This window comes from Chelonoidis abingdonii, chromosome 4 (genome assembly GCF_003597395.2).
Source record: "Chelonoidis abingdonii isolate Lonesome George chromosome 4, CheloAbing_2.0, whole genome shotgun sequence".
NCBI lineage: Eukaryota > Metazoa > Chordata > Testudines > Testudinidae > Chelonoidis > Chelonoidis abingdonii.
In genome coordinates this window covers 15,551,829-15,579,576 of record NC_133772.1, presented here as the reverse complement: position 1 = coordinate 15,579,576, position 27,748 = coordinate 15,551,829, and the positions used below count along the sequence as shown (strand labels likewise).

Genomic DNA, 27,748 nt, shown 5'->3' with positions numbered 1-27,748 from the left:
CAGCCCTGCAAGAAATTAGTGACTTTAAGCAGGAGGTACAATAAAAACCAGTCTTTGCTAGTGAAGTGTCTGCTTCTGCATGGTGGGTCAGACCATAAGCAGGCAAGACTCCTAAAGCAGAGAGGAAGCCGACTGAGTTTGAAGTGACAAGTATCAGAGGTGTAGCCATGTTAGTCTGAATATATAAAAAGCAACAGTGTCCTGTGGCACCTTATAGACTAACAGATGTATTGAAGCATAAGCTTTCGTGGGTGAATACCACTTTGTCAGATGTGAGTGGTGTACACTAATGCCTTTAAGAAAATATTAGTTGCTTAATGGAGCATGCATGAATACAGGGTGGACAAGGGAAAGGAGAGAAGGTAGGCCTGAACATTTCTGTTTGAGATAACAGGGCCCTAGGAGTTGAAAGAGTGCATGCTCCTCCAGGCAGGGCATCTCTGACTACTCCATCAACTTGATTCACCAGTATGTTCTCCTCATATTGACCTCAATCCTACACTAAGATACACTAACATGGATTTATGAGGAGTCCCATTAAGTCCATATGACTCCACAGGGGTGTGCACTAATGCAGTCTCTCTCTCAACCTTTTTGATCTCAGGGACCAGCTTGCTGCCTTCCTAAACTGCGTCACAGAGATCTCAGGGACTAGCACCAGTTCATGTAACAATTGTTGAGAAACACTGCACTAATGGATCTTAATAGAAAATAAATACTGTGTAAAAATAACACTAATTAACTGCTTAATGCCCAAGCAAGCTCAAGAATGTCTGAATTAGCACTAAATGAAAAACATAAAATCCTTACTGATAGCACAAATTAAAAACAACAAATAAAAGGCTCCACTGCCCATTAATAACCACTAAGACTGCTAAAGCTAGTGGGTGAAAGGCTAAAGATTTTTTTTTTCTTTAAATCCACTACTCCTTAGGAAAGAGGAGCCCCCATTTTTCAGGCTCTCTGAAGAAGCGTGTAGCCTCCACTGGCCCTGTAGCCACCATTTCACACAAGCCATACAGATGCACATATCTCAACATCAACAATAATAATGGATGAAATTCTACAGCCGGGGTGCTACAGGCTGTCAGACTATACCGTCATGGTTCCGTCTAACTTTGATATCCAGGAGTTTATAATGATGTGCAAGAACAAGGAAGAAGGAGTCTATTTTAACTTTTACTGCATTCAAAACACATACAAGGAAATTTCTTTTAAAGGGAGTTATAGAAGAGATGGAAGTAATACTGATGGCAAGCTGCAAAGGAAATGTAGGGGGTGATCTGCCTACAAAAAATGTCTCAGGCAAGTCAAACAAACATATTCGTAAAGCTACACCTATGTGACTGGACAAACATAGTATGGAAAAGACCTGATGATGATGATGTCATTTGCCTAGGAACAGGTAGACTACATTGCCACATAAGCTCAAAAGGTCAGACACCTTGTACACTTATCAAGAGCACTGAACAACTTCGTGTTTTTTTTCCTTTTTTCTTTTGTTTGCAAATAGCGGTGAACGGTGAACCGTGTATGATGCTTTTCCATTTATATCCACCTGAACACAATTATGTTAATTAGCAGTGTGGTAAAAGAAAAAAAAATGTACAGTATTTTGCACCCATTCTTTTATTTGTTTGGTTTTAAAACTGTTCTGTCCCTCCAGCACGACACGATGGTGCAGTCAGGATGTGCAATGGATGCCTGCCTGGATAATTAAGAATCCTCAGAAACCAGATACTCTTTAACACTATATTTTTGCTTTAAAAGAAAGTATATAGTGCTTAATTACTTGGGCAATCAAGGATAATTTTAGAGACGTTAAAGTGCCAAAATGAGGACAATATTTGAAGCCATTCAACACCATCAGGAGTAATTTTTGCATAGTGTCACGTTTGCTTATGGCTAACAACTTCAGTTTAATTTCAAGCATTTTGGAGGGTGCAGTACATCAGGAGATTAAGTAGCAACAATAAAAACCAGTCAACCTGCACATCCAATGGACAGATTTCACCCTGGAAGGTAGACAAATTTCTGATATCATAGTCCCTCATCTGCAAAGAACAAGCACTTATTGATACCAATACAAGCAACATAACAGGAGCAGAGCAGGAAGGACAATGAGCAAGGTGGGTAACATAGGACCAGCAGTGTGGGGAGGAAGGAGAAAAAAAAAATAAAGTCAAATCTGGACAGCCTAAAATCCATAGCAGCAGCTGCTGAGCTCAAGGATATGCAAAATTTTGTGTATGAATCAATCACGCCTTTGGGTCTCCACGCATCACTCTTAAATTACTTTAACACACCTAGAAAATGGGGCACAACACAGCAAACTCCAATTCATATTTTGCTTTTCTGGACCTAACTGAGCCTTTCCAAATATGCAGATAGAAGAGCATCTTCCCAATCTGCTACCAAAGCATGTGTGAAACGCGGACGTTTGTTTTTAGTCAATTTCAGCTGAAAAGAGCATTGTCAAATAGCAAAACCCCCATATTTAGGTAAGCCAAATACAACCTAATGTTAGTGCACAAGAACCAGAAAGTGACCAAAAAAATGTAGAGTCAGCAAATCCTGCTCTCACTTATAGCAATACAACTCCCACTGAATTCAATGACATTCCAACACAGGCATGAGAGCAAAATTAATTTTCTCTTGACATTGTCCTCTTTAAAATATCCTTTAAGAAATAAAAGATGAAGTAGAGCTCATCTTCCCCTGCCAGATCAGAGTGCTGTACATCTGTGAACATTTCTTTATAGGAAATTAAGCTTTTACCTAATGGAAAGTTGCAGGTATATATTTTGGCAGAAACCATTTAAACACAGACATAGTACTCTGATACAGTAAGGAAAACACGAGTTTTGGTTGCTACTCATTCAGAAGAGGCCCAGAGGTGGAACAAATAAAAGATTTCATATGCAAAAGTTACTGGAAAATACTTTTATCCTCAACAAAAAAATTTTTTTTTGTGGAAATCCACTCAATATTTATGAATTCCTTCATGGTAAATGGTTAGTTCCTTGCAGAATCTCTGTCTGTACACTGAATGGGAAGGCCTGTATGGTGAGCAGTGTTACATGAAAGCTACGTACTTAATTAAAAAACAGAGATAATCCCTAAAATGTACAATATACCAAAACAAGGAACAGGAAAATCAAGTCAGCAAGAAGCTTCTAAGATGCAGCAATAATCTTTGCACTGCTAAGCATCTGCAACCAAGGGAAAGCAGCCACTGCTAGCAGCAATGCTATTATGGAGCAGTTTCCCCCCCCACTCTCAATTTTGCTTATGCAAATTTTAGGTTCTTTCGCATATCAACCACTACTGATGATGGCATGAAGCAATCAATACCTTACACCCCAAAATCCTCCACCACTTACACTCTTTCCTAACACAAATTTCAAGAAACAACTTCCCTGACTGGCAAACTGAAGCCTATTATGAATGTAAGAGCGGTCGCCCGCTACGTTAAAGAATCAAACCACCACCATTTTTGCTGTTGACATAACATTGAATTAATATTATCTTAGAAAATCCTGTATGTTCTTTAGTTGCAGTATATGCAACAGGGTGTGTGTTTTCATTTTGTACATTGTTTTAGTTTTGTGATCAATATAAAGTTATTTACACTTTAAGAAAGAAAAATTTTGCCTATCCTTGACAGCAGCTAAACATTCAGTGAGCAAATGCCATTTGGGAACATAAAGTGGTAAGACTATATCAAGTCAGGGTCTGTACAAAGCAAGGCCACCAAGCAAGCCAACGACGCTCACGCTGGGTCCTTACCTGCCAAAGGCTGTCCCAGCTCCGCCTGCACTTTACCCTTCGCTGCTCCTTCCAGAGGTAAAGCACCTCTGTCCCCTTTGTAGAGTTTCGGTTTAAATGGAGAATCTTTCTCTTTACCTTTTGATCCTTTAGGCCTGCCTGCTTGCTTCTTCTTGGATTTACCATCTCCTTTCACACCCAGCAGCGGATGGACTTCTGCAAAGAGACAGATACACCTGAAATCCTCGCACACACATTATAGCCATTGGAGTGGCAAATTGAAGTCACCTGACCCACCACTCCCCTCACATCTCTGATGTCACAAGATGGGATTTACAAGAAGGAAAACACTTTCTTTAAAATCTGTAAAAGATGGATCAGTGTAGTCATTTCAAGAAATAAGACCAAACACCCCAATCACTTTGGCTGCATGAAATCAGAGGAGTGAGGGCAAAACAGGGACTAGGATTATAAGCAATGATTACTGCAGCCACCATTGGCCTAAAAGTGTCACCGTCTCCAACAGCTAAATCAATGCTACTGGAAAGAACGCTTTCCCACAGGATGAAGGTCAGCTTTTTATCACACAGACAAATTCAGTTTTAGCAGAAGTTGGGCCTCTGAGGCAAAATACAGTGGCACAAACACAGAAGAAATGTATTTTGCTATTCCTGGTCCTACTTATGAACTCTAATATACTTGGGCTTCGCCATATTTACCTACCGCCATATAATGCTGTATTTCTGTTGGTGTAGACCTAGACTCTAATTCTATTTCTATGTGGGGGCTAGCAGAGATAGAAGTGCTTTATTTAATGGTAAAGCTCTTCCAATTTATCTTACTATGGCTAAATGAGCAGATTAATGAATGAAGTACAAAGAGCACTAAAAACCATTGTTTTAGAATGATTTCATTCATTCCTAAAAGAATATGAGTTATAACAGAACTTGGTTCAGGGTGATGGCCAGAGACGACTACTATCAAAAACAACATAAACGTTTTTGACTATTAGCATGATTAGAGATTGATTTTGTAACACCTGGTCTTGAAACTGGTGGGAGCTGGGAATGCTACAAAGATGAAACACCCATCTTCAAAGCAGAATGGGCACTACAATGATGGCAACTTTCACTCACCATCATTAGGCACTCCTTGCAGTTCAATGTTGGTCATTTTGGGTTTCTTCTTTGGTGGTTGAGGTCCATCAGATGATGACTGCCTCTTCTTCTCGGAGCCTATTCCCTCATCAGTTAGGGAGGTCTGGACAGCATCAGGTGGGGGTCCATAAGGGTTTTCTTCTGGGTCTTCCACTTCAGGAGCAATAGGTAAATACAGCAATGCTTTGGAGTCCTCCAGTTCTTCATCGCTGTAAAGCAGGAAATATTTTAGTTTTAAACCATGCACATTTAATATATTTTTCTCTAGGTCCCTAAAGTAAGATGGTCTCTGCAGGAAGCAGTCACACACTGACACTACAGTTACCAGACTATTCCAGAGAATAAAAATATGTATTGCCACAACAAAGAAGATTGAGAAGGGAAGGCGAAGCATTGGAGAGGCAAGGCATTTAACCCCTAGGAGGCACAGTGTTCCTCACGATACACAAAGCCGTGCTAATGGATTTCCATAGGTCTCCCTGGTCCGGAATTACATTGGCTATGATGTGAGATTTGAAGATTAGGCAAATTAAAAAGGTAGAAATAGAAGTATCTTTAGAAGTTTGTCAGGAATATGGGGGAAACAACAAGGGAGAGCAATGGGCTAGGACTATAATCTTATTGTTTTCAAGGCCAACTAAAGATTGAGCTTTAGCATGAAGTGCCAGGGTTTTACACCTTGCTAGCGCAGCAGGTAAGCCTGCAGAATACAATCATTGTGTACACTCAGCTATAGTCTGGTCTCAGTAAGTTATTCTCTAGACATGTAACTCCTCTCAGCACTGTTGGGAACACATGCAAAATCCCAACACATGGAAATAAGAACACAGACATGTGTTCTATACAGGAGGAGTACAATTTATATATTACACAGAGAATCTTGGGCACATATTTGGGATTTCCAGTTTTTTTAAAAAAAATTACCTGCTACAGAAGGCAGCAATAGGATCTACACTGGTTACATCCACTTCCTCGTCCTCTGCAGCATCAGCACCTGAGAAAACAAAGAAATGGAGCAATATAGCCTGAAAGGGAAGAGAGAGACCTCTCTCCTTAGGAAGCTTTAGCTGATGCCGGAATCTCTAGCATGCGAGATCTAGAATCACCAAGTTAGGCAGAAAGGCCTAGAGCATTTCTCTTGAATACATCTGAATCAGATTTTTCACCTCTTCCCTAAGGGTCTGAGTAATCCAGCAGCAACAGTGTTTTAAAATACAGCCTCTACCTTGTCAAGCTGATTGACATTGGAATCTGTAAAAACCATGTAAGCAGACACGTGCAGGTGTCTAGCATGCTTTCTGTAATGATTACAAAGGGTTAGCCCTTATCTACACCAGCAGCCAAACCATTTTTTTCTGAGGGAGAAAATAGGGGAAGCCCATTGCAAGCAGCAGAGCATTTCCTAATGTAGGTGGATCTTAAATTACAGGGTAGTACGTCTGTCAAGGTTCCTCCCAAACTCTGAACTTTAGGGTACAGATGTAGGGACCTGCATGGACACTTCTAAATTTAATTACTAGCTTAGATCTGGTAACACTGCCGCCATCCAGAAATTTCAGTGTCTGGAAAAGTTCCTGTCCCCCCAAAACCTTCCCCTCCCTGGGCAGCCTTGAGAGGCTTTTTTACCAAGTTCCTGGTGAACACCGATCCAACCCCTTGGATCTTAACACAAGGAGAATTTAAACCATCCACCCCTCCTTTCCCCCCCCCAATTCCTGGTGAGTCCAGATCCAATCCCCTTGGATCTTAAAACAAGGAAAAATCAATCAGGTTCTTAAAAAGAAGCTTTTTAATTAAAAGAAAGAAAGGTAAAAATCATCTCTGTTAAAATCAGGATTATGAAAATTAACTGTACAGGGTAATCAGATTCTATAGCGCAAGGAACCCTCTAGGCTAGTTCAAGTTGCACAGACAGAGGTAAAATCTCTCAGCAAAAAGGAACAATTTAAAGTTTGAGAAAACAATAAATAAGACTTAACACGCTGCCTGCTTATTACTGTACCAAGTTTGAAAACATGAGAGCTTGATTCAGTAAGATTTGGAGAGCCTGGATTGAGTCGTTGGTCCTTCTAGTGCCCTAAGATGCGAACACGCCCAAACAAAGAGCACAAACAAAGACTTCCCCACCAAGATTTGAAAGTATCTTGTCCCCTTATTGGTCCTCTGGTCAGGTGTCAGCCAAGTTTACTAAGCTTCTTAACCCTTTACAGGTAAAAGAGGCATTAACCCTTAACTATCTGTTTATGACAACGTCAAAAATATATTTGGTTCTATTTAGTCATAAACCACATCTTACAAGGAGTGCTAAAAATAGAAGTTTATATGAGTAAATAATTCAAGTTATTACTATTTCCTATACCATGCTTTAAAATGGACTTAAAATTATTTTACAGATTGCAGGTGATTAAATAGGTTTTTTTAAAATATATATCCATAAGAAAAACTTAACCACCATTAAATGCCTTTTGCTGCATTTAAATAATTTTTTAAAATCATAACAAATTTGATTCCATTCTCAATTCCAACAAACCCACATTATCCAGTTCTGGGTGCCACATTTCAGGAAAGATGTGGATAAATTGAAGAATATCCAGAGAAGAGGAACAAACATGATTAAAGGGCTAGAATACATGACCTATGAGAGAAGATTAAAAAACTGGGTCTCTTTAGTTTGGAGACTAGAAGACATAACAGTTTTCAAGTACATTAAAGGTTACAAGAAGGAGAGAGAAAAATTGTTGTTCTTAACCTCTGAGGCTAGGACAAGAAGCAATGGGCTTAAATTGCAGCAAGGGTGGTTTAGCTTGGATATTAGGAAAAAATTCCTGTCAGGGTAGTTAAGCACTGGAATAAATTGCCTATGGAGGTTGTGGAATCTCCAACACTGAAGATTTTAAGGGTACGTTAGAAAAACACCCTACCCCCTTTTGGTGGTTTCAATCTTTCACTCGGGTGTTTTTTGGGTTTTTTTTTTTTTGGCACCACCAAGTGGCGAAGTTACCTTGCTACTGTTTGAAATTCAACATTTCCTCTCACACTAATAATAGTGATCCCCTCCAAGAGGCTTACTGCATATATCTTGTTTGTGCATAGGTATTTCACTTTGTATGCCTTATGAATCATAGGTGCTGAAGTCATTTTTTACATGAAGTGCTGGATGTCAATTATAAACCTTGGAAACAAAGGCATAAGTGAAGCATGTTGCTTTGCCTACGACCAATAATCCCAGCTTGTTTTATCATCCATCATCTCGCTACCACTGCTTTTAATCACATATCTTACTATTCCTCCAGACATAAGAATTATTTAATAAATATTGGCATTTACAGCCACATCTCTGTTACAAGCGTACTCGCATTACATGTTACCTGTCTGCTCTGGCTCACTCTTATCTTCATCCTCAATGTCAAACTCTGACTCCCTCTCTTCATACTCTACATTTTCATCCAGCTCTTTAAAGTCAGGCGCAAAGGCACTCCAGTTTTCCTAAACCGCAAATTCAAAGAGAACTTTACCTTGTGCAAAGAAGCAGCAGCTGCAGTGAGACATCTGTGTAATTGTACTCTAGCTCTGCCCCCAAATCCTCCAAACCATGTGCGCTGTCACAAGATCAGCCCCTCTTTGAGCTTCATAGTCACATAGTAGACTAAACACTGGAAAAGCGAGTTTCTGTGGTCATTTTTATTTCCTTCCTCTCTTGAAATCTTATAGCATCTTTGCACATTAATAAGGACATAACCAGAAGGATGCATGCTATGTTTCACCATTTTTGTTTGTGACTATGTTCTCAGATCTGTTATCTGCAAATAAATTGAGAAGGACACTGCTCCTGTTATGTGAGAATTCTGGCTCTGCAATAAGACCCAGATTCAGCAAGGTGCTTAAGCACAGGCCTAACTTTAAGGGATTACTCATTTTCTTAATGTTCACTGCTGTTCTTAAAGTTAAGCACACGCTTAAGGATTTTGCTCACTCAAGACCTAGTTCAGTAATATATTGTAAAGAAAAATTCTGTGGAGCATCACCTGCCGGAATACTCAAAATACAACCTGCCCAGAGAGAATTAACTGGCTACTATTCCCTATAGAAATTAATCTGTAAAACACCTACCACTTGATTCTGAGCCCATATTGACACAACACCACTGGAAATGGAAGCGATGATTGGTCGGACAGGATGCCACTGGAATTATTCAGATGATAAAAGGGGAGAAAGAAAAAGTTTATTTTTAAAAGGATTAAGAAAGTTTGTTAGAATTATAACTGACAGAAAAATTATGGGAGACACACTCACTGCTACATCTAGCAACAGCTCCCCTCTGGTTCCATGGAGGATTTTCACTAGGTTTCCAATGCTCTTCTCCCAGATGTACAGGGCATGCTGCCGTGCTGATCCTGCCACTATGTACTCCCCATCCCCAGAGAAACAGCACTTCTTCCATGGGGTCCTGCATGCAGGGAATTAAAAACATAAGAACATAAGAATGGTCATACTGGGTCAGACGAACGGTCCATCTAGCCCAATATCCCATCTTCTGACAGTGGCCAATGCCAGGTGCTTCAGAGGGAATGAACAGAACAGGTAATCATCAAGTGATCCATTCATAAAACAAAGCAACTGGTTACATTAATGTGCAATGTGGAGAAGACAGGATTCTAGCAAAGGTTTCACAGGAAAGAGTTATAAGGTTTTCCTGGGTAAGAGGTTCATTGAATTCTTTTATTCATTTGAAACCCGTGACTTACAGTGTGTTTAAAACCCTTGTTACACCAAAGGCCACCCTAAATGAGATCTAGTCTTTGTCGGAACACACCGAGCAGTGAATGCTACACCAAAGTACATAGCTTTATATCTCAAGCCACTAATCTCTCTGCTGCTTCCTACCTGTTTACTAAATCCTGAAGCTTCTGCATTGGCTCAGGCTCTCCATCTCGCCCACAGGTTAGTATTTCCCGACCATCATATACCCTGATTATTCGGTCAGCTGTATTTATTAAAAAGCAGCTGTGGGAGGGAGACCACAGTTAGAAGAGAGTTCATTACATTGAAACAAGGACTTTAAAAAAGTATTTTTTTTTAAATCCTAAACTAACATGTAAAATACCGTAATTTTTATTATACATTCAACATTAAAGGTCTGTATCTAGAAGAGGCGGAGCATTCACAACTCCCCCTTGAAGTCAATGAGAGTTGAAGGTACACATCACTTTGCAGGCTTGGGCCCCAGATAAACAAAACATTTCTTGTAACATGTCCCTACACCAACCAGAAAAAAAATGTATGCCAGAGATGTATTAATCTCCTTCTATTTCTCCCACTTTTAATTCAAAAGTAAATTTATCCTTTAAAAGCTAGCCAGAACTGTGAAATCAACACACTGTTCTGTCACATTTCCAGCTCTTCATATTTTCCATTTACATAACAGATAGTGTATAGCTGTTAAGATTGCCCCTAAATTTTGTAGCTGATGCATCCCCCACAGCAACCACTTCTGGAGCCATAGCAACAAAGTATTCACACTCTTTTACTCAGAATATTTTATCCAAAAGATCACAAATCCTAAAGCAGAATATCAGGGGGTAGCTGTGTTAGTTTGTATCCACAAAAACAACATGGAGTCTGGTGGCACCTTAAAGACTTATTTGGGCATAAGTTTTAGTGGGTAAAAACCTCACTTTTTCAGATGCATGGAGTGAAAATTACAGATGCAGGCATTATATAAGATTCATTCATCTTAAAACTTTTCAATTCACCTCCAATTTTTTCCTACTCACCTTCCTTTCCTGGCAAATTCTATTGATTTAATAGCTGTGGTGTTGCTGGTTCCAGTTGTTACTCTGAAGGAAGCAACCAGATCCTGAGTATCTGTTTTTAAGACCAATATCTGAAGATTAAAGAAACAGAAAATAAACAGTATCTTCATTAATACTCACAATATGAGGCTGTGTAATCTAGGTATAGTGCCAGGGACTAAGTCAGGATTCTTGAGTTCTAGTTCCTGTTTCTGCAACTAATTCTTGTGCCCTTGAGCAACAAGGAACTTGCCCACTCTATGCCTCATGCTGTCTCTCAGGAAAATAGGGAGAATATCTACCTCATGGTGAGTGGCTTAATTCAGCAGGTGTACGTTATGCAGTACTTCTGATAAGAATTATACATCTATAGCACTTTTTATCATGTAGTTTATGTGCACTAGAAGGAGAGAGACCCCTAAAAATCTTTTCAAAAACAGCAGCAATACAACTAATACTTAGTGCTTAAATACCGTTTTTATCTATAGATCTCAAAGACAGAGTCAAGGTGCTTTACCAAGGAAAGTCAGCATCATTATAATAGCAATGATTCAAGAAGCTCTCAGGGAACATGTTTCAGACCAAAACAAAAGGACTTCATCCCTAGAAGGGTCAGGCACCTGGACCAGGAATTGCATTCTTTTAACTATTTCACTCACGGAGCATCAGCACAGTGTGGTCTCACCTTCCCCTTGGCATTGCCTGTATAGATATATTCTCCTCGCCTGTCGAAAGAGGCCACCACGTTCAGATCGGAGTCATCATCCACAGGTAGAACAACATGTTTTGAATCAGACAGCGTTAGCATCACTGGTGCAGATTTCATGGGACACACCAAAACCTTGTTTCTGCAGAGGAAAAAAGGAAGAGTTAACAGTTTGTCTTTTTTTCCTAGAGTCTCCAATTTTCACATTTACAAGTATGAAAAAAGTTGAAGGAATCTGAGAAAAGCAGGGCTGTATCGTAGCTGAATGATGCATGTTCTTTTGTTTCCTTGGCTTCTCTCTTGCATTCACGAGCAATAGATATTAACTGAAAACCCCCAATATTTTTGTTTTCTTCTCCTGACTTATTCTTGCTAACAATCGTAAAACAATATGATCTGGTGTTTATTTTTTCCTTTTTGTTTACATCTCTTTATGGATGTTTTCCCAACTGTATAGATCATGTCAACTCAACAAGAAATTTGTAAATAAATTGTTAACACACATCCTTTTGTTTACCCTATTCCACTTTCCAAAACTATTTTTCAGCAGGCCACAGTCATTACAAAAACATTTTTATTTTGTTCGCATTGTTAACATATTTAAGGGAGAGCATCTGGGGGACTAGACACAACATTCAGGTTTTTAGAAAAATCTTTTTATAAGATCTAACAAACATGTTTTCATGATTATACAATTATAGAGAAGAGAGCATTCATTCAGCTCATAAAAGCCCCCTAAAAAGGGATCTTTTCCATACAACTTACTGGTCTCGGGGGTGATACTGAACTTTCAAGATGGGTGAAGGGAACCGAAACCTCTGGTCACAGTCTCCAGACAGAACATCCCACTGTGATACGATGTTATCAGTCGAAGCACTCACCAATTTGTGACCATCTCGACTCCAGCTGCAAGAGAGACAAACATATTAACCTTTCTGGAAAAAAAAGAACACACAAAACCTATGCTCACAAAAAAAAAAAAGTTTAAACAGTCTATTAGAACTATGAGTCACTATTATAAAACTGTCTGCTGGACAGCTCCATGTAGCTTTTATCTTTGTGTTTCCACAGACTGATTATGGAAATCATTTCTTTAAAACTCACTAAGAGAATCAGATCCTATGAAGCACTGGCTTAGTCAGTCATTTATTTGCTTTTGTATGTTGACTTCAGTGGGTCTTGAGAATGGCCAGCACCTCACAGTATCTGGCCTACAGCAAGCACAGATTTGGCCAAATTCCATTCACAGCAAAGTAGAAATATTATGCTAATACACAGATTATAATCCTGAATAGAGTGAAACCTTGGAACCAAGTTGCTTTATGAAAAAGTATCATCTAAAATTCTTTGTTTTTTAGTGCCAATTACATCTCTTGACAGAAAGAGAGCTCTTTTAGATTAGAGGAGTGTGTTCTTGATGCAGTAGTCTTGACACATCAAATCTGAAAGGCAAGCCATTCACAGCTATTGAGAAAAGAGGCAAAATAGGGCAAAGGAACCCGGAGACGAAAGAGTGGCATCCAACATCAAAGGAGTGGAGAATCTCTGAACTTGAAAGAGAATCTTAGGAAATTCAGAAGGGAGGTAAGGAATGAGGCTTTAATTAACTGAGTACTATAATCCCTTAGGAGACTGTCATAAACTCTGGTTTAGTACAGAAATTTCATAATACTTCAACTCACATTCAATCTCTATAAGATAATTTCTTACCATAAAGAACAGACAGGGTGGATATGGGCACTTATGATTTTGGCTATGCCTCTCGTCAAGAAGTCCCAGATGACAATGCGGCCATCATTACAGCCCACTGCAAGCAGAGTGCCCCACCTATTAAAGGTACACGTCAAAGCCATACTGATACAGTCCAGCGTCCCATCAGCCTCCTGGAAATAAACAATGGCAGAAGAGACCGTGAGAAGCCAAACTTCTGTTTTCAAGCTTTGTGCCCACTTGACTTTACCTACTTTTAAATCTTAAGTGCAAAATGTATGAGCTACCACCCAAGATTTCAGTTGCACACCAAGAGCCAGATGCTTGGATGATCAGTAGCCAGATCTTGAAGGAACACTCAACCAGGTTTAAGCCCAGTCAGTAGGAGTGAAATTGCTTTTAAAAGGACATTTTCTAAACCTCACTAAGTACAGAAATATGTTCACAATTTATTTTAAAAGGGAAAAGGTAGCATATTTAAAATTCCACTTCTCCAAGCCAAATGGGAAACAAAACAAAACAAATCAAATAGCCGTCAGAGGTGTAAGACAGAGGCTACTACTTATTTTTAATCCAAGTTCTATGGTAAGAGTGTACTTTTTATGAGTTCTGGGAGCCAACCTGAGAAATTTCTAAGTCAAATAGCCTGATACCTGATTTGAAGATAATATAGAAGTAATACATTCAATTCATGAACAGTTTTTTGATTCTTAAAGAAAACCGATCTACTCAACGTAGAGATCTATACCCACACAGCCATCCCTTTCCTACTCCACTTGACTGTTTACAAACAAGACCTGCACATACTTAGCACAACCAACTTTGGAACGGATATATTTGCAAGGCATGATGACTTTCCTATTTTAAAAGCCTCAATTAAGCATAGCCCTGTAACAGTTCACCTGTTTGGCTTTTGGTTTTTTAAAAACAACAATTAAATTATGCAAGACAGATTAAAAGTGAATATAAATAAAATCAAGTCAGTAATCCAACAAAAACTAAGAAAGAATGACCTCTCAAAAAAGAGATTTACCTCAGGATAGTTCTGTCCAAAGGACTCTGCAACAAAACAGAAACATAATGCTTGAATGAAATTCTATGAAAATCACATAATTTTATACTGAACAATCCCACATTGTTTCCATTTAGACACAAGTCTGCTGTTACTATCGTAATAGATTAGGTTTATAATTACACTGATGGTCTGATCCTACCAGCATGCTCAACTCCCAGTCCAAACAATAAGTAATAAGGGCACTCTGCATACAGTAGGATCATACCTTAAACTAACATGGATAAATCATGCATATGTCATTGGGGGTCTTCAAGTTTTACCACAGATGTAATGAGACTTACCTGACTATCGAGGTCTGTTCCAAATAAGATTCTTCCCCCTCTTCCTTCCCTCTGCCCCCAAGGTTTCATAAACCTGCACAGACTCTGGCTACATGAATGAACTGCTGTGTTGGTGAAACTGACCAAGAGTATGTTTGCACAAGAACCACCATCAGGCTGACACCTCATCCACCTCCATAAATAGTCTGAGCCATTCTACACTGCAAAATTAGCATTATCTGTTTTTTTAATGTAAGCCCAGCCTCTTGACCAGGTTTAAAGGGGAAAATCGAAAGCACTGTCGCCACCAAACAGTTGTCAAAACCCTTTAACATGCAGCTTCCTGCCTAATCTCTTTGTAACAGGTGTCCCAAGTTTTTGCTTAAAAAATCTGATTTTCCTACTTGCAGATTCCATATATGGGAATTTTTCTCAGAATAATAAAACTGAAGTACTGAATTTGAATTGGGGGGTGAGAAATTATTTCTGTCCAAAAAATGACAGCCCCACACTCTGGGGAGCAGTACAGCTACGAAGTTCAACCTGCTTAACACCCCTGCCAGTGGGGGGGGATAGGAACAGCCTGCAAGTTTGTCTACACAGGAGTGCTACTTCTCCGGGTGACAGCCAAACCAGATGCTGTTTCTGCATGTTCCCAGGGCAAGGGGAAGGATGTAAAAGCGAGTGACAACTGCAGCAGCACAACACAGGCGCTAACAACCCAACAAGTGTCACTAACGGGGACCAGACCTGAGCCCCCACTGCAGAGACGGGGCCCTCTGCTGAGAGTGCTCCATCCCAGGAACCTCGTGGGGCCTGGACTCTCCAGCACAAGGGGCTTTGCCCCTCTCCCCACACCAGACCTTCGCTTCTCTGTCGCCAGCCCAGCGAACCCCCTCGCTGGCCCTACCCTGCAGGAACCCCCCTTCCCCCCGCTCTGTCCCCAGCCCTCGGGACTCCGCACACCCCCTGGGGGACCCTCCCGCCTTCCAGAAGCGGGACCCGGCCCTGGGGACCCCACCGAGGAGGCCCCGCCCTGCTGCCTCCGAAGCCGCCCCCTAGGGCGGAGGGGAGTAAATGGGACTCCGGCGGGGGGGGGGGGGGCAAAGCGCGAGCGTCCACTCACCGAGCAGCTCCAGGTTCATCTTGGCCGCTGTCTCGCTCCGTCCCCACCGCTCACCGTCAAAGACCCCGGGGGCCTCCTCCTTGAACGCGGCTGCCCCAAGCGCTGCCTGATAAACTGCCCCGACCCGCGGACCTCCTCGCGGCCTCCCACCCAGACTTCTGTTTCTCCTCTCGGCCGGCTCTGGAGAGCGGGGTGGAGGGGAAGCACAGCTCCGCCAGCTGGGCCGCGGACTACGGGGCCAGGCACCGCCGTGGCCACCCCGCAATGGTGCCCTGGGAAAAGGTTCCTACCGGGAGCAGACAGCCGCGAGTGAGGTTCCGGTGCACAAGGGGAGGGGTTCTGGCACGGCTGCGAGGAGGTGGGGGAGTGGAGCCTCGCTTAGCAGGAACTCCACTAGGCTAATTGGCTTCCCCATTGCCCTGCTGGGAGCGAGAGCCTAGGGGGGGCAAGCTCTGCTCCAGGCTCCTAAGATACCGTACAGCACCAACGCGGTAGCGCTCTCTAACGCTCAGACTTTTGATTTGGGCATTGGTCCGGTTTGTGCAATAGCCCCATGGCGGGGCTGTACGAGTGTAAACAGCAATCAAGAGCAGAATTTTTCCTGAATTCTGTTCTCCGCCTGCACAGAGATTACTAAATAGCTAACCTCACTCATTGGTAAAAGCAGGCTGGTGCTGCTGTATCCTGCCCTCGGCCCCTGCTTAACCAGTTCTGTAACGGAGCTTGTTAAAAAAATCGAAGGGATTGCTCCGGTAGTCTGTATCCACAGACTTAGTCTTTAAGGTAGCACTAGCTTGTCGTTGTTCTTGGTAGATAGAGTGACACTGACTTAACTCCAGCTTTGAAAGAGAAGCTGGACCTGTATGAAGCACACATCTAGAGCAATTGATAAGCAGCTTCCCTTTATTCATTTAAGTGGCTCTCATTACTCCTCCCCCAGGTTGCTATAGAATTCTGCACTAGAGGATTCTGCTCTCCAGCAGACCAGTTGCTTAAAAAGAGGAAGTGTGCCATTTCTGAAGGGCAACTTAAGAAACTTGACAAACTAGTAAAAGTAAGGGGCAAGATCTCCCCGTCATTAGGTGACACGATATCTTACCCCACTCCCCCACACACACACACAAAAAGAGAAACTAAGACAGCCTATGGTACTAGTATCAGACACAGGCAGGAAGTATGTTTTACTAACTTACCTGTAAGATGAAAGCCACATTTATTGCCTGTTACCAAGTCAGTCATTTCATTCTGCTTGGGCTCTCACTTTATGCAAGGCTGATCATTAGATAGGGAGACAGCTTACAAGGTTGAGCTGCAGAGAAGCACTATGGGGTCATTACAGGAGTTTTAGATAGATAATAGAAGTCACCTCTCATAGCTACCACATGGGAATAAACTTCTTCTGGCTACTCTGCTCAGTAAAAGCTACAGCCATAACAATACTTAATTTGGAAAGCTTCCTGAGAGGGAAGGTAACACAGTATTTGACTGAGAGGGAGCACGACCAAAATAAGGGGCTTGTGCAGAAAGCATCAGCTCAGAGCACTACTTATCCATTCCAAAGTTTTCTCCATAGCAGAGTACAAGAGGAAAGTTATTTCATACCAGGTTTATGCAGGTCCAACTATTGACAACCCTGTAGTTATTCATTTACACTGGTAGAAGAGGCAAACCAGTGTCAATCCCAAGGGCTAGCTTTAGCTTTGCAGCATTTCACTGGAGTCCAGCAAATGCTCCTGGGCAGTTTTGGGTTATGGACTTTATCTGAAGAGACATATGGTGGGAGAGTATATAGTCAAGGGGGAAAACAAGCCAGACACAATGCAAAAACATAAAACGTTAATGTGACCTTTATTACACAGCACAGTGTGTTCTGTGCATTCTAACAATTATATATAATATCTATAAAACAGACAGACAGTTGATAATGGCACTAAATGAAGCCTGCTTAACCCACAGTCGCGTCTCTTAAAAATACACATATGGACCTGGTAAGGAAAGGAAATTAGTACTGCAGAAAGTTATAATACAAGGGAAAAAATTTAGTTTGTCTTGATGTCAATTTCCTGGTTATTGCACTTTTTCCTACACACTTGGTAAGTTTGTTACCTTTTCCTTTAACAATGTAATATACATCAGTCCTTTAAAGTTTAAAATAAAAAAGCAATACAAAATCTAAAGACATTACAATGGAGCTGTACAGTTCTTAATTTCTCCCCCAACCCCGAAAATGTAACAGTTTTCACCACTGAACTTCAGGTCAGCCAAAGTTCAACAGGCTCCCAAAATAAAGGGCATGAAGTAAAAATAAAAACCTTTAACATTAGTGCTACTTAAGCCCCTGAGGGAGTTTTTAAATGCAGATGTGCTCCTGTTTTCTCCTGGAGAGGAAAACCTTGTAATATTGAAGTATTTTAAACAAAAAAAAGTCAAGTCACTTTTAGATCTTCAAGTAGGACCAGCAAGTCCAGAGAATGCAATATGAACACAAAGGAAAGGAGAACAGCAGGGAACAGCTATTCCTTCAGCAAGGGATGCAAAGGGATTACTCAATCCCATTCTGAAATTCTACACAATTTGTCACCATGTGTAAGCCAACAGAAATGTAAATATCCTCTACCCCTCCAAAGAAACTGTGGAGGGGAAAAGAGGCTAGCATCACCATTCAAAAAAAATGTGCAAAGCGTAAACTGGAGCAGCTTGCTTTTTAGTTAAAAAGGAATGAGCAAGTTGTAGAGTTTGCTTAATGTAATTAGCAACCCTCTCAAGTAGGTTTAGATACGTTTGGATCCCCCACCCACCAACCAGCAGTTGCCCAGCCAAAGAAAATGTCCTACAGATCCAGATATACAGTACATTTGACAGCTATAGAGTAACAGCAGTGGCAAAGCATCAGAACACTGAGACTGGAGTCCTCCAGCATCATTATGAACCAGTCTTCCACTGCATTTAGGAAGCATTTTCTTCCATCTCATTCCACAATATGTAGTGTATGAAACAATCGAGCCACTTTTACCCTGGACAGAGCAACAGCTGAAGAGTTGCTACCTTGGTAAATCAGCCAGGGATGAGTGGCTCTTATCTCTGCCCAGTAAGCTACTAGCAGCTTTCAAGTTTAAGTCTTAACCTTGCAACTACATTTGCTGAGTAAACTAGTTTTATCCTATTTTTACATGCTTCCAACTCACTGAAGAATAAGCATTATACTGGAGCACCTGGTATGGCCACCAAATTAGTGGCAGAACGTAAACCTCACAATGCAGCTATGTAAACAAAGCTTCCATTCAAATCCTTTTAGGTCTAAACCCCACCTGTGCATCTTTAGAGAGGCCTGAAGTGAAAGCTGGGTAGGAATAGTGGATTTGGGGGGCAAAGAGTGCCATTGGTTTGTATATTTTTGCAATGCACATTAAGTCAGCCTGAGCCTTTTGAAGGATTTCTGTCTTTTGCAGAGTGTCTTGTTTAAAATAAGACAATGACGACACTATTTTACTGGCACTCACCACTGATTTGGGTCCACATACAAATAGAAGCCACCAGAATTCCTGTTAAACAACACTGAACTCTTTCTACATGCTTAACAGTTGAGGGTACATTTTACAGTCTAGTGTTTAAGTATTTTATGGTACATCTATCTATTCATCCACAGGCCATGAAGGCTGCTTCATATGATAGGCTCTGTATTTCTATACAAGGCTAGCTGTCAATTACACAATATTAACAAATATCCAAGTTTGTTACTGCTTTCAGTCTGCTAGAATTAAACTCACATACAACTATCTTTGGTTAGCTAGTAGAGCCTTTTAATGGGATCGTTTATGCATCTTGTTTTTCCTTTGCTTTATTGAAGAGTTCTTACTTTTGAAGCAAAAACAAAAGATGTGAAATCTGCTTTGCAACAGGTCAAGTGCCCAACAGAAAAAAAGTGTGTAGGAAAGTGGCTGTGTATTAAATGTGGGAAAACTTGTGCAGGTCTATGTGTGGTGGATACATAGAACAATCCCAGGGGAATTATTATTATTATTTTTTAAAAAAAGGGATTTCAAAGTACTTACAATCAGCATTAAAAAGGCACAGGATAAAAAAAAAAGTCAGGAAGGTGCCACAAAGGAGAAAGCTATACAAGACATTTCTGGAATTGCATATATAGATTTATATTTTATTCATTTATTTTTTTGTTTAGTTACACAAACTATGTCTATAGCTGCAAAAATACTAACCTAGACTCTAGTTCTCAACATAGTTACTAGCCACCATTGGACAAGGTAAACGGATATAAAACTGATTAATACTGTTAAAGTCATTGGCGGCATAGATCTACACCAAGGCAGTGAAGTTCCTAGTAATAATCCTGCTTTGAAAAGAGATTGGGTTTTCTGTGCATGTGATTTATAGCTGCTGCCCATTTCCATGCAAGTTACTGGAGAGGCTGCAATCTGTCTATGGAACTATGACGACAGTTTTTATGCCATCGTCTGTAATTAAGTAAAAAGCAATCTTTTTTTAAAAAGCATTATTTCAGTTTTATTGAATGCAGAAGATGGGTTAAACTAGACTGCTGAGTAACACTGCAGGGTTATTTATTCTCTCCTCTGTTCAAGCTGTTTAGCAGGCAAGAGGGGACTGGTTGCAATCTTGCTTTGTACCACCTAGTAAATTCCAGCAGCAAGGTGTAATGATTTCACAGCCCTGCATGGTTTTGCATACAGCATGCTAGATTTCCCGTTAAAATGAAGCCGCTGCCTGCCCCATCTCCTGCACTGGGGGGTGTTGTTATACTTAGGGACAAACTGCCAAGTAATCAGTTTCCTCACACATACAAAAGGTGTTCTCCATTCAGATTCCCTCCTTCTACCCTCCCACGCCCCCCACCTATCCCAAGCACTTTAAAGTATCAACCTTGCCCAACCAAATGCAGAGGAAACACTGTGGCAAGGGTGTGTTTTCAGAAGGAGCCCTTCATGTAAGGGTTATCAGGACTGTCCTGCCTTACACACCCCCTGCAATTGACCTCCAATTTTTAATACAACCAAACTGCAAAGCCCAAGGAAGTGAAGAGATCAGATGTGGACACAGCAACCCCTGCACCCTTCCACCCCCTCACTGAAGAATGGCAGACCTGTTTTCCCTTGGGTACTTTTTCACCCAGCAAATGACTTTAAAAAGTTGAAGAAATCTTATTTAAAATGTCAATAGCAGAATTTAAAATCATTGCCTTTACACTTAGTTCAAAACAAGGAAAGCATTTTAGTTAAAAACACAAACTGGTAATTTTCCAGTGAGTTTGGACATCAGTCAATAGTTGCTAATGATGTTTTGTGTTTCTATAAATACTATGTGCAATTTCTCTGAACCATTTGTTTGAAGTCCCCATCTTACCAAAAGAAAGGCCAGGTTAAACACCCCAACAACCACTATTAAGCAGAGTTATTTGAAGCAATAACTTGTTTACAAAAAGTGGTCTCAGGTTACAAGTAAGTAAGAGGAAGGAAGAAAAAAAAAAAAAAGTCAGATAGCTTATGATTTTGGGGGTATTCCTGCTGCAGTGGAATGCAGAAATTCCCCCTTAGGTAGAGTGTGGATGCTTTGATCCTGTCAATGTAAACATACTGAGTGTTGTAAGCAGCTAATGCACAATGACACTCATATTCCCCCCACCCCTTGTAGCCTAAGGGCCTCACCCCAGGTAGTTACTGTCATTTGTCCCCCAAACCATCCAAGCTCAAATTCTGAGGATAAGGAAAGCTGGTGGATATACTAAAGGTCAACCACAGATAGCAGCAGACGGAAGATATTTTGTTTCAATCATTACCACTGTGTGAGAACTGCAGTAATAAATACCTAGTGACTCAATTGCTACCTAAAGCACCAGATGCTTTTCCTTCTGTCAGTCTGGAGGGGATTAGCAGAGATCCCTTGCAGTCCAAATGGCCTGGATTCTCCATCTTTTATTTATTCACTTATTGTAATAAAAATGGGGGCCAGGGTAACTTGTGCACTGGAGTGGATTTTTCTGGCTGCTACCCAAGTTGGAATGTCCACAATGCTCTCAGAGGCGAAACATCTTTTGTTTGCTCCAGTGCAACTCCTGTTACCCAGCAAGAGCTACTTCTTCAAAGAAGATATCTGCAAGTAGGGGGTCAGAGTTCTCCCATAATAAAACACAGTTCTTGCTTGTTTCCTTCAAGTAGAATCATCTAACCCTTTGTTTGACTGTTCAAAGCTTGACTTGCAGAGTCTGTCCATGATCCTCTGCAGCATGGGCTGGACAATGCCCAGGAGGGGACGCTGGGAAGGGTCTCCATCCCAGCAAGCTTCCATCAGCTGCCAGCATTCCTCATCAAATGCAGGGAGGCGCTCTGGGCGTACTCCTGGAAAATGAAAAAGAAAGAACAGGGGCTGGAAACGGGAGAAAATCCTGACTAAATAGGCATAGGAGATCCTTTGATGTTAATCACTTTGGCTCAAATTATAGTGGCCAGGGAAGAGTAAGTGTTAGCAGTTCTCAAGACACTCCTAGTAAAGAAGGTGCTGTTGTGATAACTGGGCCTAGAAATTTATCCTAATATTAGGAGCTTCCCTGGGAAAAGCGAGCCTTGGATCATAAGTATCCAACATTAAACAGTGTTAAACAAGGTCTGAGGTTTGGTATACAGGAACATCTGGTCACTTAGTGATACGGTGCAAAAACCATTAAAAATCCTTTTAAACCTTTAATAAAGGATACAGGAAAGAAGAACAAAATATTAAATAGGGCTTTCAATTAATATCCTTTATTCCCTTTCACTGAGGAGTTTTAGAAGGGCCATCCCTCTGTTTGACAGTTTTACAATGATAAATAACTGTCCTTTTGAGAGAAAGGAGAAGTTAGTTGAGATGGGCTGGTGGTGGTTAAAGGTCAATCCTGTTTCATCCCAGGTGGTATTTGGGATTTAGCTGGACCAGTAGAGTCGGTGATCTCATCTGGGTCCCCCTCTCAGGATCACGATGACGAAGGCCAGAGACCCAAGAGATCCTGCGGGGTGGCAGCCAGGATGGCGACGCTCCCTCCCATAGCCAGTTTTTTCCCCCTCCCCAAGTCTTTTTTCATTATTGACCCTAAACAGGAGTGGTGTGTGTTATAGCTCATCCGCTCACGATTTGGTCCACCAATTAGACCTAGTTTCTGACATACCAGCTTTGATCTACTGATATTTGGTACTACAGTTTTCTTGTCTACCAGGCACAATCTTAACAGTCCTTGGGTTATAGCAATAGGGCTTTTTGTTTGGACTAATTCAGTCTGCCGACCTCCCTTTCTTACCTTTTCTCATCAACATTTGTTGTGATAGGTTATTGTGATATCTTATGATCATAAGATATGTATCTAATTTTCAGTCCATGCATCTGAAGTGGGTTTTTCACCCCAAAAAAGCTTATGCCCAAATAAAGCTGTTAGTCTTTAAGGTGCCACCGGACTCCTCATTGTTTTTGTGGATACAGACTAACATGGCTACCTCCTGATACTGAGTTACATTAATACTTTTGGCCCATTTAGTCCATCTAAATTAATACACAGTGCCCAACGCAGTTTCCCCAGTCACTTCAGACAGGGTTTTAGGAGCTGTAGAAGTATGTACTGTTAAATCTCACAGCTGGAAATGGCAGGAGGCACCAAGCCAAGTATGGACATGCATGATTCAGTTCCACTGAAGCAGCTGGCCACACGAAAAGACTTAACAGTACAGGGGAAAAAGATATTTTCAGTAGCTAGCCAACAATTGCAGAACTTGGTCCTGGAACACAAGACTGAATGCACATCTTGCTTCCTTCTGAGAAAATGCATGGCTCACCCCATTTGATTTAGTCTCTCTCTCCTACATGGAAAAGTTGAGGACAGGAATTTAAGAAGGTAAATGCATTGACACTTTCTTATACTAGATTCATCACGGAAAGTATGCGCTACCACAGGATAGCAACTGCCCTGTTAAACTATTTTCTAACTTGGGAAGCAGAAGTTCATTGCTCAGAATGGGAAACGATAATAAACAGTCTTCCACTGTAAAAAATTTTCAACCTCCCACTGATTAACCATCCCCAGCATTTTACAGTTTTAGCACTTAGTCAAACACTTGAGGGTAAGGATTCTGATGGCGTCTGGAAATAGCAAGGAATTAAGCAGTCCTTAAAGGATTATGCCATGTCTGGCTGTTTCTGGGATGAGGTTTACTCTACCTTCTAACCTTAATACATCGTCCTTTTGAGGCAAGAATGGCATTTAAAACGTTGTGCTAGCACAGTTACAGTAATCAGCAGGGACAGGTTGTGTTTTATTGGAAGCTATTTTAGAACTCTGCCAGTAGATAGGGAGATTTCAGTTAGACCTTAAGTGACATGCTTTCAGCATATCCCACTTAAGTCTGCCCAGATTACAGCTAATCTTTAGAGAGGAAAGTGTCAGGTGCCATCTACCCATTTATACTCTTAGATGGTGACAGCCAGCAGTGCACTTTTTTACTCAAAGGCCACTAAATCCATAGGGAGGCTGAGACTGGAAATACAGTTCCTAGTTAAGGAAAATTAAGGGGGTAAAAAGGATTTACTTTTCCAGGAGGTTTCACACAGTACTAGATCATCTAACAGCAACGCAGCATAAAATCATACATACCTCTTCTAACATTGTTCCAAAGGTGGTCTTTGCTTGCACACCTCTCAAAGGCCTCTGGTAACTTCACGTGTCCTGAACAGATGTACCAAAACAGGATACCAAATGCATAAACATCCACCGAGTTATCATATTTCCCTGTGGCAAATAAGCAACAAACGGGTTTGATCAACAGGATCAATGAATGTCTCCAGAGTTTGAAACCAATATAAAATAAAAGGTACAAAACTAATCTGAGTGTTTCCATCACAGCCTGGTGTGTGTTATTGTACAGCATGAAACCAACTTAAGGCCTCTGCTCGTTCACAGACTTACACGCAGAGCAGTCCTATTAAAGCCCATGAGACTACTTACAGTATACAGAAGGTAAGCAGATGCTCAAGTCTTTTCAGGATCAGAACCTAGCATGTTAACTATGAACACTTATTAAATCAGGAGCATCTGCATGTTACCCTTTGAAGTATACACAAACAGGTTTGCTGTGATCAGTCTATCTTAAAAGATGCTGTTCCTGGTAACATGTTTGTGCTGCACCTAACACGATGGGGTTCTGATCCTTATTGAGCCCTCTAGGAACTACTGTAAAAAAAAAAAAAAAAAAAAAAAAAAAAAAAAAAAAGGCTTAAATTAAAGAAAGGGGGCAGGGGGGAGAGGGATAAATTTAAAAAGGAAAAATAGTTATTAGAACTATAATGCCGAGAGTCAAATTTTGAGTCAAGACTTATTTCATCTTGAGGATGGGAAATAAGTTTCCCCAACTTTTTGCATTAAAAATTTCTTCTACAATTTGTATGAAACTCTTTATGAGACCCTAAAAATACAGATAACCTTTTTTAAATGGTTTGTACCAGAGAGACTAAATACCTCCAATAGCCCTTCCAATGTATTAATCTGTTATTGACTTCTGTAGGTCATATGAATCCCATAGTAACCGCTCTTCTCATAAAGGAAAAAAGAATGGAGATCATCATCACCACTTAGACTGAAAATACAGGGAGGAGAAGTTAAATACACACCACATGCAACTGAAGTCTACCACAGTTTTGACTAGGCTTTCCCCCTCAAGAGTTAAAAGGCATAGTACAGTATTTTGGGCCTTCGGGACTGGAGCTGCAGACAGTCAATAGAAGATTCCATTCACCACCTTACCTGTAAAGAGCTCAGGAGCCATATGGATGGGTGTCCCAACAATACTGCCAGACATCATGGCCTCAGGCTTGCAGAATCCCAGGTCCGTGATTTTGGCACGATTCTTTTTGTCAAGCTGTAGAGCCATCCATACATTAGGTGATGGTTAATCATGCTTTCAACCCTATTATTGGCTTTTTCATATTGAAATCAACTTTACAAAATGTATTCGTGTTTGAATTGTTGGGAGTTTGTATGTTATTCTGAATTACTGATGCTATACACTCTCTTACTGTCCTAACATTACAAGTTTCTACATCTGTATTAACCAGGAGGTATGGTCTAGCAGTGTGAGAACAGGACTGGGAACCAGAACGTCCTAAATCTAATCCCAGCTGTGACAAACTATCCTCACACAGTCACTATCCCACTAGCAAAATAATAATGCTTCTAAAGCTCACAGGGACCTTGTAACACTGATATTTGTAGTGAATGTGGAGAGTTCATGAAGAGTGCTATCAAAGTGAACAGCATTTGTTCGTAAGTCTTCTTACAGAAACATCTAAGTGAATAAGGCCATTATTTCATTTACTGCCAATGCTATGAACAATTTATTAGTTCCCTTTGGCAGTGGAGAGAAAAAGGCTTTTAGGGACTAACCAAAAGAAAGTGAAGTGTAAAAAGATTTCCCTTACCAACACATTTTTAAGTTTGATGTCCCGATGAACAAGCCCCTGACTGTGCAGAAACCGGATCCCTTCAACTACATCCAGAGCAATCTGCAATCGTGTCTCCAGTATCAGCCCAGCCTGAGGAAGAGGCGTACACAGGATGATTTACTAATCCTACAAATGTAAGTTACTTTGTATTTGTGGGATTTCCTTGTTCTTCCCGGTAAATGCTATCTAGCTACTAAGTGACCCTTTAACACATGCACAGAGCTCCTGCCAGAGCCATGAGTGAATGCCAGGCAATGGAATGGACTTGGCATGAGCTGCTTTTGTTGCCAAGATCCTGGTACATTAGTTTAACTAGATTCTGAACATGGTATCTGCTTATCCTAGTCTGTTTAGTTCTTTTGCTCAGTAATCAAACATGCAGTCATGATCCCACTATTTACTCCCGAAGTGGCTATTAAACAACTGCTTGATGGAGTCAGCCAAGGCTGCAGGCAACAAGATGAAAGGGATGGATGGGCCAACAGCAAAAAGGCCACATGACTTCTGAAAGTAAGGTATCCAAGATGTTTCAAGTTGTCAGCTGCTAAAGATCAAGCGATGCAGCATCTCTTATGCCACCTTTACCAATATAGGCCAATCAAAACACAGTACAGTAGTCTCAGGCACATTGAAGCATTATGTAACTATTACAGTAACGCAACTATAAGATCTTCAGAAAGATCTTGATTTTAGATCACTACTCCAAGAAGTTATGTTTCCTTTCACTTCTACAGCACACAATCTAGTTTTTTTTATTCCTATATTTTATACCTTTGTGTGTTTAAATCAAACTAAGTTTTGTCTGTTCTACTGCTACACTGACACAGGGCACACCATCCCAGCTTTGCGCTGTTTACAACGGTTTGAAGCATCAACTGTTCAATTGGGTTTGTCAAGCAAAAAAAAGTGTTCTTCGCTTTCTGGTCCAAAAAGTCTAGCATCACTGTTCTGTTAGACAGCTGCTGTGTTCCACCCCACAGCTGGATGTGCTTCAGTTTGGCTGCATCGATGAAGTGATTCCCCCAAAATTTTCTCTGGCCTGAGAGGGATTTTGGAAGTGTAAGGTGCTACAGAACATAGCCGCAAAAAGCAATCTGAAAAGTCACCTGAACAGGACCTCTCACATAAAAGCTGAGAGAGTTATACCTTGGGAAATTCAAGTACTGATTCCATCTAGCATTTGAGCCTTCAGCTAATGACATCCCTTTTAGGAGACGTTCACTGTCAGACACACTGGCAGTATGGTAGCCTATGTAAAATAGGCCAACACAGCTTCTTCTACTTCAAATGGCCATTTGCAGGCCTGAATTCTCAGCTACACTAACGTCGCTTTACACCTCTCCAGCTGCATAAGAGGGCCTTCATATAAAGGAGAATTGGATCTATAATGTTTTAGCAGCTTCCATAATTAAAACTGGGTCTAGTTATGTCAAGAGTTCTCCAAGAATGTGCTCAGATGTATTTTTATGGTTGTTCTCTAGCCCAAGTTTTACAAATCAAGGATACTGTCCACTCGAGCATTTAGGTTCCTGACTGTTTGAATCACAGACCAGACCTAGCTAAAGCTACATTTTACATGCAAACACAAAAATTTGCAGCAGTCACAGTTAAGTAATTTGCCATTCTAAGTACTTTGAGTGCTGCCGAGATTGTATATGGATGCATG

At 40.9% G+C, this 27,748-nt stretch overlaps 2 protein-coding genes across 10 annotated transcripts in view; both read right to left on the bottom strand.

Moving 5' to 3' along the window:
- The window catches only part of RBBP5 (RB binding protein 5, histone lysine methyltransferase complex subunit), a 187,613-nt gene extending 171,739 nt beyond the window's left edge, over positions 1–15,874 (bottom strand). For 5 of the 8 annotated variants that reach the window (XR_012655709.1, XR_012655710.1, XM_075064887.1 and 2 more), the window contains exons 1-13: positions 15,595–15,839; positions 14,167–14,192; positions 13,134–13,306; positions 12,189–12,329; positions 11,403–11,565; positions 10,700–10,809; positions 9,810–9,929; positions 9,219–9,372; positions 9,036–9,107; positions 8,294–8,411; positions 5,850–5,919; positions 4,905–5,134; positions 3,907–3,984 (exon numbers count right to left, since the gene is read on the bottom strand). Coding sequence is in view for 6 of the 8 variants with exons in the window: in XM_075064887.1 (XP_074920988.1) it covers positions 3,907–3,984; positions 4,905–5,134; positions 5,850–5,919; positions 8,294–8,411; positions 9,036–9,107; positions 9,219–9,372; positions 9,810–9,929; positions 10,700–10,809; positions 11,403–11,565; positions 12,189–12,329; positions 13,134–13,306; positions 14,167–14,192; positions 15,595–15,613 (1,474 nt within the window). In the remaining 2 variants the exon portion in view is untranslated. Of the gene's footprint in view, positions 1–3,789; positions 3,985–4,904; positions 5,135–5,849; positions 5,920–8,293; positions 8,412–9,035; positions 9,108–9,218; positions 9,373–9,809; positions 9,930–10,699; positions 10,810–11,402; positions 11,566–12,188; positions 12,330–13,133; positions 13,307–14,166; positions 14,193–15,594 lie in introns of all 8 variants that reach the window. The other 3 variants (XM_075064885.1, XM_032792485.2, XM_032792484.2) reach the window with 2 other exon arrangements.
- A 1,549-nt stretch (positions 15,875–17,423) lies between these two features.
- DSTYK (dual serine/threonine and tyrosine protein kinase) overlaps positions 17,424–27,748 on the bottom strand; it is a 61,327-nt gene continuing 51,002 nt past the window's right edge. For both annotated transcript variants that reach the window (XM_032792488.2, XM_032792489.2), the window contains 4 exons: positions 26,059–26,172; positions 25,385–25,499; positions 24,239–24,373; positions 17,424–21,962 (listed from right to left, as the gene is read on the bottom strand). In XM_032792488.2, coding sequence (XP_032648379.1) covers positions 21,775–21,962; positions 24,239–24,373; positions 25,385–25,499; positions 26,059–26,172 — 552 coding nt within the window. In that variant the 3' untranslated portion in view covers positions 17,424–21,774. The remainder of the gene's footprint in view (positions 21,963–24,238; positions 24,374–25,384; positions 25,500–26,058; positions 26,173–27,748) is intronic.